At 37.6% G+C, this 16,983-nt stretch overlaps 1 protein-coding gene across 2 annotated transcripts; it reads right to left on the minus strand.

Moving 5' to 3' along the window:
- Window positions 1-14,286: 14,286 nt before the first annotated feature.
- Window positions 14,287-16,073, minus strand: LOC145018242 (alkane hydroxylase MAH1-like). Of its 2 annotated transcripts, XM_078976139.1 has the most exons (2): window positions 15,976-16,073; window positions 14,287-15,741 (listed from the first exon to the last, which is right to left on the minus strand). In XM_078976139.1, exons 1-2 carry the CDS (start codon window positions 16,007-16,009, stop codon window positions 14,390-14,392), a joined length of 1,386 nt encoding a protein of 461 aa, XP_078832265.1. In that variant the 5' UTR covers window positions 16,010-16,073; the 3' UTR covers window positions 14,287-14,389. The 2 variants fall into 2 exon arrangements, with proteins under 2 accessions (XP_078832265.1, XP_078832264.1); XM_078976138.1 differs by having other exon boundaries at window positions 14,287-16,062.
- Window positions 16,074-16,983: the final 910 nt, after the last annotated feature.

The following is a 16,983-nucleotide window of genomic DNA, read 5'->3' on the forward strand; positions in this document are numbered from 1 at the left end:
AGCTTTGGAGGAAGGAATCTTGGAAGGGATTTGGAGATCGGTGGGGTTGCTACAAAGGAGAGGTGTAGATCCGAGATCTACTTCAGTTTGTGTTCTTCTTGGAGGTATTAAGCTGTCATTTTCCCTTCCTTGCATCTAGATCTAGTTTTTTATGATATTTGGGGATTTTATGGTTGTTTGAGATCCATTTCGAGTTGGAAGCTCAGATCTGAAGTTGCTACTTCAGATCTAAGTGTGTTTTGGCTTAGAGACTCGGAAAGCACCAGTTGTTGGGTTGATTGTTGAGCTCCTTTGTCTTAAACCCTAGTTTATAGTGTTTTGAGCCTAGATCTCTAAATCTACACGTAAAGTTTGCCACTTTACGTGGGGAATAGTCCCTAGAAGTATGGATCTATGAGTTGGAAACTCTGTTTGGCTCGAAAAGCCGCTTCATGGTTTGGGGACTGGATAGACTCGGCGAGTCCTTAGAGTGGACTCGGCGAGTAGCTTGAAGACGAGGAGGGACTCGACGAGTAGGATGAGCAACTCGTCGAGTCGGATGAAGTTAGGCATGGACTCGGCGAGTTTGATGAACCAACTCGACGAGTTGGTTGAAGATTGTCTAGGACTCGGTGAGTCTGTTCTTGGACTCGGCGAGTCAGATCGCGAAACCGTGACCCTTCGGGTCGAGACCCGAATCAGTGAGTCGGGTGGTGACTCAGCAAGTTGGACAGGACAGGACTTGGACCTAGTTGGACTCGGCGAGTCATGGATTGACTCGGCGAGTCGAGTCGCGAATAAGAAAGACCCAGAGCATATGAACTCGGCGAGTCAGTAGATAGACTCGGCGAGTAGGGTTGACCTGGAAGGTTGACTTTGACCAGGATTTTGACCTTGACCAGAATTGACCTAGTAATCTTTGGAGGTCAGTTGGACTAAGTGTTATATTGATATTGGTAGCTTGAGGAGCTAGTGGAGCAGCAGTCGAAGTCAGAGGTCAGGTAGCAGTCAAAAGGATTAGCAGCAGCAGTTCAGCAGCATCAGGTGAGTTTCCTTCCAGTAGGGACGGGTCTAAGGCCACAATGCCGGCCCGTTCAGTTAGCAGTAGTTTCTGGACTTCGGTCCAATGCAGTAGTTAGTATGTTTGATGCCTTCGTGGCTCAGATAGGATTTATGTGCTATGTGTTATGTGTGTTATGTGTTCCGGGCTACGGCCCGATGTAGTATGCAGTATATGTGTTCATGCTAGTTGATATGTTATGCTGTGCTATGATTCAGTCAGTTTCCGGACTTCGGTCCGATGTAGGGGGCAAGGCCCCAGTTAGCCTGGACTTCGGTCCGATGCAGGGGACAAGGTCCCAGTCAGTTCCGGACTTCGGTCCGATGCAGGGGGCAAGGCCCTAGTTAGTCCGGACTTTGGTCCGATGCAGGGGACAAGGTCCCAGTCAGTTTCCGAACTTCCGTCCGATGTAGGGGGCAAGGCCCCAGTTAGTCCGGACATTGGTCCGATGCAGTGGGCAAGGCCCAGTATGTGCTTTATATGTTGTTGCATGGTATGTGATAGATTGGGGGAGCTCACTAAGCTTCGTGCTTACGGTTTTCAGTTTTGGTTTCAGGTACTCAGTTTTCAAAAGAGGAGCTCGGGGAGATTGCAGTGCACACACCATAGTCAGTTAGCCTGGGAATGTTTGACTCTGATAATGATATTATGTTTTGAATTAATACTCGAGAATTTATGTTATGACTTATGATACAGTTTTTATAAATATGATTCTAGTAATGCTTTTAAAGAAATTTTTGGTCGTGATTTTTGGGTCGTTACATCTGCCAAACTTATTCCAAAAGTTTGAATTTTCATTGTAACTGCTCTACTTCTATTGGATTGAAGTGGTTTGATTTAGAATGGAAATTTCGGGTTGTCACACCTAAATACCAACGATACAAAAGATCGACTCGCACCCGAGTCAAATAACACTAGAGCATGTATAGAATTCACAAGAAAAGTATCTACACATAACATAATATAAGCACAATATCTCAACATAAAATGAATACATAATAGAGTACATACCAGCCACGACATCAGGTGCTGCACGGACCTCCTCCGCTGTCATCTGAAATGCTCTCCCTCGCGCCTTTGGCGCCTCGGCTTTCACAGGCCGACTCTCACTAGCTCGTGCAACAGTAGGGGCAGATCCCTGAGGTGCTCCCTGCATCATCCCTCGCAACTGTGGACATTCCGCCTTCCGGTTCCCGGTTTGGTTGCAGTGAAAATAGACCATGAATCCCTTGGGGCAATCCTTGGTGATATGCCCCTCCTTGCCACACTTGTAGCAAGCACTAATCCTACATACTTCGTCATGACCCTTGTCGCACTTTCCGCAAGTGCGGCCCTTCTGACCCCTAGTGCTCGAATCGGTGGGCTTGGCCCGCTTGGCTGCCGATTGAGACTGTACCGGCTGCCGATCCATCCTCTTAGACTCGGCCTCCTCCTTGGCATGCGTCTCCAATTCGATCTCCCTCTTCCGTGCATTTGCCTGAAGCTCAGCAAATGTCCGGTATGATGAGTTTGCCACAAACTCATGAATGTTCCTCCTCAAAATGCTCAGATATCGACTCATACGTGCCTGCTCGGTCGACACGTGCTCAGGGCAGAACATCGCCCTCTCGTGAAACCTCTATGTAATCTCTGTAACCGACTCAATACCCCGCTTAAGGGTTAGAAACTCCTGTGCCAATCGCTCCCTCTCCACCTAGGGAACGTACTCATCTCGGAACATAGCAGTGAACCTTTCCCAGGTTACTGCAACAAGGTCAGAAGGGGTGTAGTGTGCCATCACAAACTTCCACCAGTCCTTCGCTCCCAAGTGAAGCTGGTTCAGTGCGAACTGAACTCTCAGATGCTCCAGACAGGAACATGTGTAGAAGCACCCTTCTATGTCAGAAACCCACCTCATCGCAACTATCGAATCCTGAGTTCCGTTAAATTTTGGTGGCTTCGTGTTGCTGAACTCCCGATACAACAACGAGTCACTCCCTTGCGGCCTAGCAGCAGCAACGGCCGCAATGGCTACAACAACAACAACATCAGAAAGAGTATCATACCGCTCATCAAAAGTCTCAATCACAGTGGTCTTAATAGACCCGAACATCTCTGGAATCTCAGCCCTGATGGCTGCAGCCACCTCCTCGTGGATGATCCTACGGATCTCCTCATCACTCGTCCCGTTGACCTCTAGTGTGTGGCGCGTCCCAACCATGATCTCCCTCTGAAATACAACATAAGAATATTAGGGACCCACTCGAGTATAACCACACTCGATAACTCCACCCCACCGGTTCCTTAGTGCCCAAAGGATTCTTACTTGGACTGTGCACCAACCCGGCATCTTCAGTAGTACGGGCCCAATACTATCTTCCATACTGCATCTGCATTCATCCCAAGTCCTCCTCCTTGAGCCCTAAATCCCAAGTGCTCTACTCTTACTATCATGTGCTACCCGCTAGCAATTCTCTCATAAGCACCTCGCTGCTACCTAAACACTCTTAAGCATTTCTAGCAGCAAAACCCCTAGACTAAGGCATCATATATCAGGCCACTCCAGTCCTAATAAGAATACCTAGTCTACTCTAGCATGCATATCGTAATACATCATATAGCATAACATAGCATTTCTGATAACATTTATTATGAGAGTATTTTGGGAAATCACGGTTCGGGCACTGGCTGATCGTACACACGGCTCTGCTCCGTTTGTCTCAAAACCCTCTTTCTTTTTTTCAAAAAATTTTACTTTATTATAAAAGAATTTCCTCAAATCCCCAGTTTGAGTTCAGATACACCCAAAGATGTATCCGAATCCCTCAAACCAAGGCTCTGATACCAACTTGTAACACCGTAAAAATTGGAACAACTTTTCACTTTTGAAAAACCATGAAATATAGTTTGCATTCATAAATAAAAACATTGTATCAACATTGTATCAGTACAAAACCCCAAGATCAAAATATTTTAACTCCAGTGTGCGTGTGTACGAGTCATGCCGGCGCCTTCCCGTGATCATCGGTAGTACCTGAAACACATAACACATAACACTGTAAACATAAATGCTTAGTGAGTTCCCCAAAATACCACATATATCACATATGCCTTTCCAGGCCACAGGACCTTCCGATCCAAGTGTCTCAGGGGATTTCCATCCCAGACTCGGTTGACCTTCCGGCCCACATCATGCTCACATCACATAACATATCACATATAACTTACATCGCATATACATCATACACATAAGACCCTTCGTTCACATACAATTACCCCATCAGGTAAGGCATAGTGAGAAGACTCACCTCAGACGTCTCGTAAATCTCTGACTCGGTAGAAGTATTTCCTAGCCACCGCCTATTCATACAAATTAAATACCCTCATAAGCATAACACTCGAGGCTAGACTCGACCCTCTATTGTCATCCTCAGAAGCGTAAAAGACTATCTTACCTCCTTATTGACTCAAGGACCCCATTGTTGACCAAACCCTAATAGTCAACAAAAGTCAACGGTCAACTTTGACCCAACTCGCCGAGTGCACTTCGGTAACTAAGGCGAGTACACACATGTCCACTAACTCTCTGTCCCGCTTGGTACGTCGAGTCCTATCCTATGCTTGACAAGTCACACCTAGCATGAATCGCGAGGCTACCCCGACTCAACTCGTCGAGTCTCAAGAACAACTCGGCGAGTACCACCTTGAACTCCAGTCTTTTAACCCCCTTCTGTCTCACTGAGTTATCCCTAACTCAACAAGTCTATTCACTGAGTGATCTGCGTGGTCCTTAACCCTACTCGCCGAGTCCCAAGAACAACTCGGTGAGTTCATGCCATGCACAAACTCTATTGATCTCCTGTGGTCAGATCTGTGCCCCTAATCCATAGATCTGGTCTTTCCAAGCATAAATGTCACGTAAAGTCTGAATCTTGATGCTTATAACTCAACCAAGAAGCATCAAATGATGATTTTGTCCCAAATACATTAACCCAAGGTCATGACCTCCATTGTTCTCCATAAAGCTTGAAGAATAAGGCTCTCTGGACCTCTATGGGTCCAGGTACAAAGCGTCATCTCCAGAAGGGACTATTTGGACCCCAAATCAACTTAGTCAAGGGTACAAGAAGCCCTAAAACTACATATTCTTCCCAAAATAGAAGAAGAGTCGAAATAATACCTCAAATGAATCATCTTAGCTTTTAGTCCTTAGAATAGCAACCTCCTTTGCTTTCCCTTGGCTAGAACCTCCTCCTTCTTACTAAATGAAACCACAAAGATCAAAAATGGTCACTCCTTGCTTCTCAAACGATATGAGACTCTCTCTGGGGGTAGTAGCCACAATGGACGGCCATAAGGGCCTTTAAATAGGTCCCAAGCCCTATAAATTAGGGCTTCACTAAACGACATGGACTCGTCAAGTCCGGTCATGAAATAGAATGAACATTCGCGTCCCTACTCGGTGAGTCTTGGCACCAACTCGCCGAGTTCCTCCACAACTCCAAAAAAAATTAAATGAATAATAATATACCTGGGAATCTGGATGTTACAGTATGTGGTAGCTTGGGGGAGCTCACTAAGCTTTGTGCTTACAGTTTCAGTTTTGGTTTCAGGTACTTCCGCAAGTAAAGGAAAGAGCTCGGGTTGATGGCATCACACACACCACAGTTTTAGTTTATCCTGTGAATTGTTTTAGCCTGTCATAGATATGATTTGATATAGTCTTGATACAGTTTTCTCGTAATACTTTGCTATGGTTTTGAGATATTGATGTACGGGTTTTATTTTATGATATTGACATGATGTTTTTAGTAATTATTAAAAAAAAAATTTGGGTCGTGTTTTTGGACGTTACAAAAATCTAGTGTCATAAGGTTTTTCTTTGACTCATGAAAATGATAGTGAGTAAACTTTTTCACTAAGTAGATTTTAACGAGATAGCAATTGTGATATTTGCATTCTCAAACTCGATTATGATTACGACATCCCTTTTCATAATTTGAATTGTGAGAAATGGCAAAGGGCCTAAAAATTTGAGACTTACTGCTGTAAGTTCGATAATTGTTAAGATACACATGTGAGCTATCTAAGGAAAGGTGTATGAGTTTGAGAATCCTAGATAGAGTCTTGTCAAAGCATCTCGTATCAGAAATCTAAACTTTGGTAAGAAAGTTAATGAAGTGCTGATTTCTTGAAGTCCACCTGATTTTTAGGTACATGTCAAAGCTAGTGGGAGCATAAGTGTTATGCTAGTAAGATAATAATTATATTGCTAATTGGAGTATAATTATTATGGAAAGTGTTGCAAGTTAGCAATGTTAATTATAGAAAACAAAAGTTTCAATTTGCAAAGATGCAGGGTTTGAAAAGTTGTTTTGCTATAATTAAGGGAGAGGAAGTCATACTTCATCTCAAATCTAAAAGCTTAGATTGAGATTTTAATCAATTTTAGTCATCTATATATATATGAATGTTTTGCTGTAATGGTTCAACATAAGGAAATTCTATATATGGAAATGTTAATTGCATTCTCGAAAATTGATTATGATTACGACATCCCTCTTCATAATCTAAATTTTGAGAACATGGCAAATAAAATTCTTATAACAAAAGAATGATTAAGTATCATGTCTTTATGTTAGACATTATAAATCGTATCCCATATGCTTTGGGTATAGGATTGATTGCATATGCTATAATATTCTCGTGTTCTAAATTTCCAAATGCCTAGGGCATTAAGAGGGAAAAATGAATAGAGTCGGATTTGACTAAAGTGGTTAAGCAACTGTTAAGGACAATCTAAGCTTCACTAAAGATTGGTCGCTTACAGACAGTTAGTAGTATAAAAATGGATGGAGCAAATAGAATTCTTATAGAAAAAGAATGATTAAGTATCATGTCTTTATGTTAGACATTATGAATCGTATCCCATATGCTTTGGGTATAGGATTGATTTCATATGATATAATATTCTCGTGTTCTAAATTTTCCAAATGCCTAGGGCATTAAGAGGGAAAAATGAATAGAGCCGAATTTGACTAAAGTGGTTAAGCAATTGTTAAGGGCAATCTAAGGTTCACTAAATATTGGTCGCTTAAGGACAGTTGGTAGTATAAAAATGGATGGAGCATATTGACATATTCTGAAGAGAGACAACTCGTGTTTAGAAGTGATAGTCAAAATGGGTATATGGAATGTTTCCATTTTGGAAGTTGAAGAATAGATGAAAAAGTTAGAAACTTTTATGCAAGAAGGATGTTTAAAGGAATGTACTTTGAATTTGAGACTTCATTTCCATGGAATTGTCTTGTATCAATCTCCAAAGGAATATTTTATAATATCATTGGTCAAGTCTCTATGGATTTTGACACCTAGACGTTACAAAAGAATCATTGCATGATAGTTTAGAATCTAACACTTTCTAGCAGTGACAATAATTTGGAATTCTTACACTTGCAATAAGGATTTGGAATTTTGAAATGAGCATCATTGAAATGTTTTTTCAATTAATCTACTTCACGAATTAAGGACCATAGACAAACATAGTGTGCGTGATTGGTGCATGGAATAACTATTGTTTAGACAAACATAGTGTGCATGCTTGGAGCATGACATAACTATTGTTCTAATTCAAGTATTAAGTTGATTAATCAAATCATTATACAATGAATAATGTGTAATCAATATGGTGATTAAATAAAAGGTGTTTTATTTATATTCATAAGTTTTGAGACCATATTAATTTGATTCGATTATTATTGTGTTTCATTTTGCATGTTTTGACTTCGTGAATAACTAGGTTATTCAAATCATCCACAGTTGATCATAATTTAGAAGTAGGTATTGCGGTAAGAGTGTAATGAATGGGTCTGTAGTTTGTCTAGGACAAGGTGGTTGCAGTGTTCATGAGTACTCCTGGAATTAGATTCGAGTATTGCATTCAACTCACGCTTATTTGAATCAGTTCATGGATTTTATCACTAGTGATCATGAGACGATAATATCTTATATTCTTCAAACGAAGACATGTGAGTTTTAGTTGCAAGTTGGTTGCACATTGACATATCTAAAGGCACCAGTAACTTGGATGTTATAAAACATATCGTTGTGTGTAATTTTATGATAAGTACAAGCAATCATTTCGGTCGAAGTTTATCCGCTCCTTTTATCCCATGTGGATAAAAGTGATCTATGGGCCCCTCGATGGTTTAGGATAACACCAAGCCCAAACTGATTTGATATGTTTAATTAGTTGATCATCATAAATCGGAAATCGGGAAACAACAGATGGACAAATAGAATGATTATAATCCATGTCTCAATCTATCTAATATCTAGAATGGAGGAATATATGATCCCTTATCTAATAGCCGCGTTATTGACTAGGTCAGAGTTCAACAACGACTTTTAAAAGCTACGATTGTTAGTCGGGTTGGAGTCACGCATGCAATAATAGTTATTAGATTTATCCAAGTGGGAGACTGTTGGATTAAGTGTCTAAGCCGATAACTATTATTGGTATGTACTTGACCCGAGAGTAGCATGGTCCATTTGGGTTGCATGATACCGGAACAATCTGAAGGATAGATAATTGAGAAGAGGTTATTTATGGTTTATTAATATATTATAAGTTCTAATATATTAATATTAAATCATATTATTTAATTTGTATTGATCAAGAATTAATTTGGAATTTTGTGATCAAAAGAGACTAATTAAATATAATGGGTTGATTTGGTAAATCATTCATTCTTATTAAGTGGGCTTATGATCCATAATTCTTCATGTTAGGTTAAACCCATGTGGTAACCCATGGGTACTCCATGAAGGTTTTATCCCATGGATCATGAGGGATATGGAAAGTCATTAAGGTTTACATGGTGTAATCCTAATTTGCCACACTATATAAGAACCCTTCTAGCTCATGAAATTGGCACTTAAGTGAGAACTAAGGAGTGACTAGTGGAAACACAAGAGAGCTAGCGAATTTTATAAGTGCAAGTAACCTTCTCTAAAGTTCCTCCATTGTTGGTGGTGTTGTGTGATTCCATTTGAGGTGTAACACTTGGGGGCACTAAATTCTTAAAGGTCAAAGGATTACAACTATAACAAAAGGTATGTCATCTAACTTGTTTTATTACCCAAGTATCAAAGTCTTGTATGCTAGTTAGGGTAATACCTTGGAATGTTCAAGTTTGCATGTATAATAGAGAAAACATAGATCCAATGTATTTAGTGTTGCATGCACACCTTAGGAGTGTTAGAATTCTCAAAACCCTTCATGTGAACCATAGGAGTGTTATAGTACACAAAACCAACATATCTATGAAACCAATAAGCAAGATAGAAGCTTTTTACTCATAATCATCCAAGAATGATGCAACCTTGTTGGATCTATAATTGAACCCTTCTTCTATGCTCTTTACGAACTTCATTTTCTTTAAGATTCAACCATCCAATAGAGAAATAAGTTCATAAAGGATTCCAAGGCTCCAAATAAGCAATACAAGGCTAAGGTTTCTCTAGGAATGATCTTAGGTGATAGAGGTTGGTCATTATAAGATTCCCAAGAAGTTAGAGCCCTTAAATATGGCTCAAAACCTTAGAATTAGGGTTTCGATCTATTGCGGCTATAGACTATATAGCATAACCTACACTATGCGTAGGTCATTAAACCCACATCCATAATTCAGCTACTTCACCATGTGTAGCTTGCCTACGCCCTACGTAGGACAATACCCACAACTTCCAATTCAACTTTATACAACCATAACTTCTTTTCAACTTCGTTTATGACATTCTTTATATGTATAGAAAGGTTTTGTCGAGCCTAAAATCATATCTAGTTATATCTGGCTTAAAACATGTCGAAATAAAACCATAATCTAGGCAAGAAGCCTGCTATATAACTTCTCCTATATTACTCTTTCCTTTAAAGCACAATTCGAGGGCTTTAAACACTTAAACAAAATTTTCAGCATTCGATAAGGTCTAAACTCTATTCCCTTAAATTTTAAGACATCTACTCAATCCATTTACAACCCACTATCTCGATAAAAGAAACATCCAAAACTAGGTGTTAGACTTTTGTCAATTATATCAAAGGAAAAGCTCACTGGTCCGAACTAAATAGATTAGATATGTAATTTAAAAATAAATCGATTTTATGAAAACATAGAGTATGTTCTCGATAACCCTATTCCTAATATTGACATGGAAATTACTACTCCTGAGGAAATTGTTACAAATGCTAAACATGTTGATGATGCTACAATGGTTGCTTGTATCATGATAGCCACTATGACAACACATAACTACAAAAGTCCTATGAGGTCTACTAGCCATATGAAATGAGTCAATAAGTTAGAGAAATGTTGCACGACATAGCTAGAAAAGAATGCTATAAAGTCGTCAAAGCCCTAGCGGTGTGCAATCTTAAGGAAGGAGAATTTGTATGTGCTTATGTGCAGAAAATTCAGAGACACATGGAAAGGTTGGAGAAGCTCAATGTGAATTTCGATAGGAAGTTGGCCATTGATATGGTTCTTAATTCTTTGCCTAGTTTTTATGGTTAGTTTATCTCGACTCATCATTTGAGTAGCACTGAAACGACATTGATGCAACTCCAAAGTTGTTGCAAACTGCTGAAGTGGTAATGAAGAAGTCCCATCCCTCTAGTGTTGCTACTGCTCCTGTCTTGGCCATTCATCAAGGCAAGAAGAATTAAAGGAAATTCATCACCCAACCTAAGTGGAAAAGGAAATCCCACATTGGAGAGTATAGTGGTGTTTCTAAGAGGAAAGACAACTATGAAATCCCAACTATGAATGATCTATAGGAGGTCATCTGCTTTCATTGCGGCCAAAAAGGGACTTAGAAGAGAACTTGCCCAAAATACGTACAAGAAGTGAATGAAAGAAAAGGAAAAGTGTTTGGTTCTTCATTAAGTATATACACTAATAAAATCAATAACTCACATATTTCTAATTCTTGGGTCATTTATATAGGATATGGTTTTCACATTTGTTCTAATATGTAGGGACTAAGGGAAAGTGAGAAACTCAAGCATGGGTAATTAACCTGATAATGGGAAATATACATTCTTCGCATGGTACAAGGATCATGGTTTATGAGCTTATGTTTGATAGTGGTGTTAGAGTTGATTTGGTTAATTGTTGTTCGTCTGATATGAATATAATTTCATTTCATGCTTTATTTAGACAAGGATTTTGTTACTCATTTGATAATGATATTGGTGAAATTTTGGTTTATAAGAATGGTGTTTTTATGTTTAAAGCTTATCCTTGTAATGGCGTGCAGGAAACTGTTGTGTGTGTGAATAAATTAGGAAATGGTGTATTTAATATAAATTCTTCTTATAGTTTAGATAAATCATGCTTATGGAATTTTCGTCTTGGGAATATAAATAAGAAAAGCATCACCCAACTCCAAATGGAAGAAGTGTTGGAACCATTTGACTTAAGGCCAGATGATGAATGTGAATCTTGTTTATTAAGCAAGATCACTAAATCGCATTTTACAGGGATATGTGAAGGAGGTGAGGAATTTTTGGAGTTAATTCAAACCGATGTGTATGGACGCTTCAGATATGCCACAAGGGATGCTAATCACTACTGTGTGGCATTTAATGATGATTTTAGTAGGTATAGCTATGTTTATTTGATTAAACATATGTTCAAAACTTTTGAAAAGTTTAAAGAGTTTAAGCACAAAGTAGAGAGCCAACTGGGTAAGAAGATAAAGATGTTCCAATCATAATAGACGTGGAGAATATCTTAGTATCGAGTTCAACGATTATATAAAGGAATGTGTAATAGTTTCACAATTGAATACACCTAGGACATCATAAATTAATGGTGTGGCTAAGAGGATAAATCGAACCCTGCTAGACATGGTTCGTTCCATGATGAGTTGAGCTTCACTTCATATATCGTTCTGGGGGTATGCCTTAAAGATTACCTCCCAAATCCCAAATATTGATCCTACCAAAAAGCTTTCTAAAAACCTCATGAAATATTCCCTCACTCACACATATCAAGGTTCGGGGTTATGAGGCTATCATTAGGCACGAGACCCATGGAAAACTAGAACCTAGGGTTGAGAAGTGTATATTGATTGGTTACCCACAAAAGTCCTTTGAATACTTGTTCTATATACCAAGTGAAAATGTGGTCTGTGTAGCTTGAAGGGGGGGGGGGGGGGTCTTTTGTGAGAGATATATAATATTCAATATGGACAGTAGAAGTACATTTGATCTTGAAGAAATTAAAGAGTCAGTCCATGAGGAAAATGTAGTGTACATTAGTGCTCAACCCGAGGATGAAGTTCGTGTTGTGCCAGTTGACAATTCATTACCTCTTTATCGATTTATTAGTTAGTATGACACCTCAGCTATATGGATTTCATTTTACTATAGATGGGCACACATTTTTTTTATTGATATAACACTTCTAAATTTAGATGATCCAGCTAGCTACAAGGAAGTGATGGCAGACCCTGACATTGCTAAATGGAATCAGGCTATAGATAGTGAGATTCATTCCATGTACGATAACCAAGTTTGGAATTAGGTTGATCGTGCAACCGGTCTAAAGATGGTGGGTTATAAATGAATCTTCAAGAAGCAGACCGACATGGAGGGGAATGCGCACACATTCAAGGCTAGGTTGGTGGCAAAGGGTTATACTTAAACCCAAGGGATTGTCTATCATGTGAACTTCTCGTTAAGAAAATCTGGAAACAGAATCCTAAAGAGATTGATTTGTATCCATGTCTCGTGTCCATATGATATCTTGTAGAACAAAGGAATAGTTGATCACCTAACTTAGGGGTGTTACGACTCTAATACAGTAAATATCATAACAATATGAATGGTAACTTGTTGTATTTGAAATCTCATTATGGCTAAAGTTTAAATAGCCATTGTGGTACACGATAATTACAAACTAATCTGACTGAATTTTAGATAGGTACAACTATGTTAAAACTAGTTACAACAACTATTGATTAGCTATGTGGTTTAACTATCTTATTATCCCTATCCGTGATGGCATGATGTATATATATTACCTAATGTGAAAGCATAAAGAACCAAACTTATGTGGTCTTTATTGTTTCCTATAGAATCTCAATGATCATGAATATATATATATATATATATATATATATATATATATATATATATATATATATATATATATATATATATATATATATATATATATATATAGATAGGTTCAAATTGACATCTATTATACGGACGTGTGTACAATTCTATTATGTGAGAATGACAAACAAGATATATTTTTTGAAAATGTGAATACATTCAATCTTACATAACTATTGTCATTATCATGCATTCTCACAAATAATTCGTTTATAAAGTTATTATAGATTTTTTTTATTCTCATTCTATAAAAATGTTCTTAAGATGTTTATTGAGTCGTATTTTATAAGAATAATAATGAGTGAAAAACGATATGTGTGAACAAAAATAAATAAGAATTAGTGAGAATATATAAAAACATCAATAATTATATGATATTAAACGTATTCAAATTACAAAACAACTTATTATTTTAATAATTCTCATAGAATATCATTGTTTACATGTCCGCACAATAGTTCTTCATCCACATTATAACATTTTATATATATATATATATATATATATATATATATATATATATATATATATATATATATATATATATATATATATATATATATATATATATATATATATATATATATATGACCTAATGTGACAACACAATGGACCGAACGTCTATGTTCTTTAATTTTTCCTATATATAAATATAAAATGTGAACACTTATTGCTTTGTTTTAGAGGTTACCACATGTCATTCCAATAGTGTTTAAATCTTAACACCATTTATGTGTATAATCTATCCATTAGATTAAGATATAAAATCATCATTACTGGAAGAAAAAAACGATAAAAAAATGGGTTGAGATCATCCAGATAACTTTTCATGTTTTATTTTATTAAAGATTGAATTAAACATTGATCGAATCGAGGAAATCTGTCCACTAAAAACAAGACAAATCAACATTTGTAATAAGTATGGGTTTATTAGCATCTGTCATCCTCTCTCCCCCACCTCTTGAATTGGATAAACGTTTACTGTTAAATTTCACAGATATGCTTAGCATCAACTGATAATTCAATTATTCCCAATCACTATATTTTTTAAAACTTACAATATTATACACGATCATTGTAATGACATCCGAAATAACTGTTGCATTTAATTATTGCTTTTAAGTGAAGAAAACTTAATTCATGAAAAACATGCCCAAAAACCCTATGCGCTAGGTTTCATAATCTTATGTTTTGATCTCTCTGATAGGAAAGAGCCTAACCTTCAAACCATATTTCATTTGGAGTATAATAGAATCAGCTGGACAAACCTCTTGATCCTTAACCAACTCTACATGGTAATGATAAATGATTGCAGTCGCCACCATTTTCATCTGAATTAAACCCATTTCCTTACCCAAGCACGTTCGTGGCCCCGCATGAAACGCTGTAAATTTATAAGATGGTTCGTGTTTTACTCCTCCTCTCCCTGAAAACCATCTCTCCGGTTTAAACTCCAAAGAATCCTTCCCCCATATCCATTCCATCCTTCCCATTGAATAAAACGACAGAATTATCCTGCTGTGCTTATTAACTACATGCCCACTTGGGAGTATATCTGTGTCCGATGGTGCCTTGTGCTCCAAAGCGACAGGGGGATAAAGTCTTAATGCTTCACATAAACCTCCATGAAGATACACCAGTCCTTCCAACTCTTTTGCATTAAGATATTTCCATTTTGAATCTCCCACTTGCTTCTCAATCTCCTCTCGGATCTTGTTTTCTATATTAGGGTTTTTGGCGATGAGATAAAAAAACCAAGAAAGACCTGTGCTTGTAGTGTCTCTTCCGGCAATCATCAGACTGAATATGGTGTCTTTTAAAAACGTTCTTGAGTTCCCTGAAGTCCCCGTCTGTCCTTGGAAACTAGTGATCAAGAACTTTAACAATCCGACCTCCTTCTCTACTCTTTCAACATCAGTGAGCTCGTTTTCTTTCCTTGACAAACATTTATATATAAATTCATCAAAAGCCTTAGAAGCTTCGATCAACTTCTTCTCCTTTCCTATATTGAATCTGTGTTGCAGCTTCCAAACTTTTTCCGGCAACAGATGCCTCCATAGAAGAGCTTCTTCTGCGTCCGTGAAGGCCTTCTCACATGCATTATATGGTAAATGCAGAGACAGGGTTTCAGGATCATAATCTAAAAGCAATAGGCAGATAGCGTCAAATGTAAACCTCTGAAATATCTCTTGCAAATCGGTCTCTTGTTGATCATGGGAGACAAATTCAAGGAGAGGTAGAAGCCCTTTCTCAATCTTGTTCCTGATATTTGCTTCCAAGTGCAGATTGAAGTCGGGGTGTTTGAATAGAGACATGGTTGTTTTCCTGTGGATTTCCCATAACTCGTGATCGGAGTTAAAGATTCCATCTCCAAGGATATCAAAGATCTTACGGAACTCGGGACCTTTGGGATAGTTGGGGAAGTTCTTGCTTAAGATGTGGTGAACGTTGGTTGGGTCGGAGGTGAGGAGCATGTCCATGTTGGCAAACCATGGACCTTTAAGCATGAAAGTACCATGTCTCGATTTGATGAGATCTGTGAAGAAATCATGAACACGGTAAGCATTTAGAATGAGATCGGGGGTCATGCCAAAAACGACCCAATTGATAACACGATGAGACCTTCTCCAGAAGAGAAACAGGACAATGGAAGCCAACAACGTTACTAAAAGGAGAAGCATATCGAAATAATAGAGGAGGCAATTACTGGATTTATGTTTGATATTTGATAGTTAGATTACTTGTAAAGGAGATAGGACATGGCCGCTACCTTTGATGCTGGTGTGCGAAAAAACATGTAACATAATATACTTTCTACATAACAAATGGGCCTTGTGGGTATTAACCTATATATGAATACGAATTGAGTGCATCTGCAATATATTGGTGTAATAAAGTTACGTACTAGTACTAACCTATTTACGAATGCGAATTAATTGCACCTCCAATTTAGTTATAATATTATTATTATATATTGTTGTTATTATTATTATAGTGTGATTTATATTGAAAAAGTATATATCCTTTAATGGTTAAGTTTTTAAGTAGTGTTCTTTTATAATTACCTAATATTTTCAGATGTTACATAAAATTCCATCATATAAATCTCATTTGTAAGTATAGTTTATATTTTGAATGATAACAGTTCTTGAAGTTAATATTTAATTAACTAAAAACGGATAAGAATAATATAGTCGCAATGTTTTTTATTTTTTAATATTTGTGTAAAATTTACACTTTAGAGCATTATTTTCAATAATATAAATATCTATAAGATATAGGGCTAATGACATAAAGTCCCAATATTTTATATCACGTTTTTAGTTTACCTTCACATCTTTTGTGACTTATTCGACTATAAAATTTCACATATCTTTTATTCTGCAATAGATATTTGATTTCATAGGTTCTTTCAGTTACAAAAGACGATGTGACATACTATTTGGATATATGTGGCCTTTAAGAGTCAAAACTTTCGAACCTAAAGTTCCAAACGACTCTCAAAGCCTCTATAATCCTTTCATAGCTCGCATATGAGATGGCGTGTTCCTCAAATGAGTCAAGCTTTATGCACATAGAATGAGGAACAAATATGTCAAGGAAGCGAGCGATAATTAATATGGTAAATCAAATGGGTGAGAATGTTCATCATAGCCATGCAACGGACACTATGAAACGAGACACTCATTATGTCATCAATTCTTTCCCTCAACCCCATACTTCTCCATGGAGAAGTACACTTTCGTTGTGAACCATATAAAGATAATAGTTGGCTTTC

Source organism: Lactuca saligna, chromosome 9 (genome assembly GCF_052625555.1).
Source record: "Lactuca saligna cultivar CGN05327 chromosome 9, ASM5262555v1, whole genome shotgun sequence".
In the NCBI taxonomy this organism is placed as follows: Eukaryota; Viridiplantae; Streptophyta; class Magnoliopsida; order Asterales; family Asteraceae; genus Lactuca; species Lactuca saligna.

What these genes read in the sequence shown, in the direction of transcription:
- LOC145018242 (XM_078976138.1), bottom strand. Translation starts at nt 15,886, where the DNA reads ATGCTTCTCCTTTTAGTAACGTTGTTGGCTTCCATTGTCCTGTTTCTC.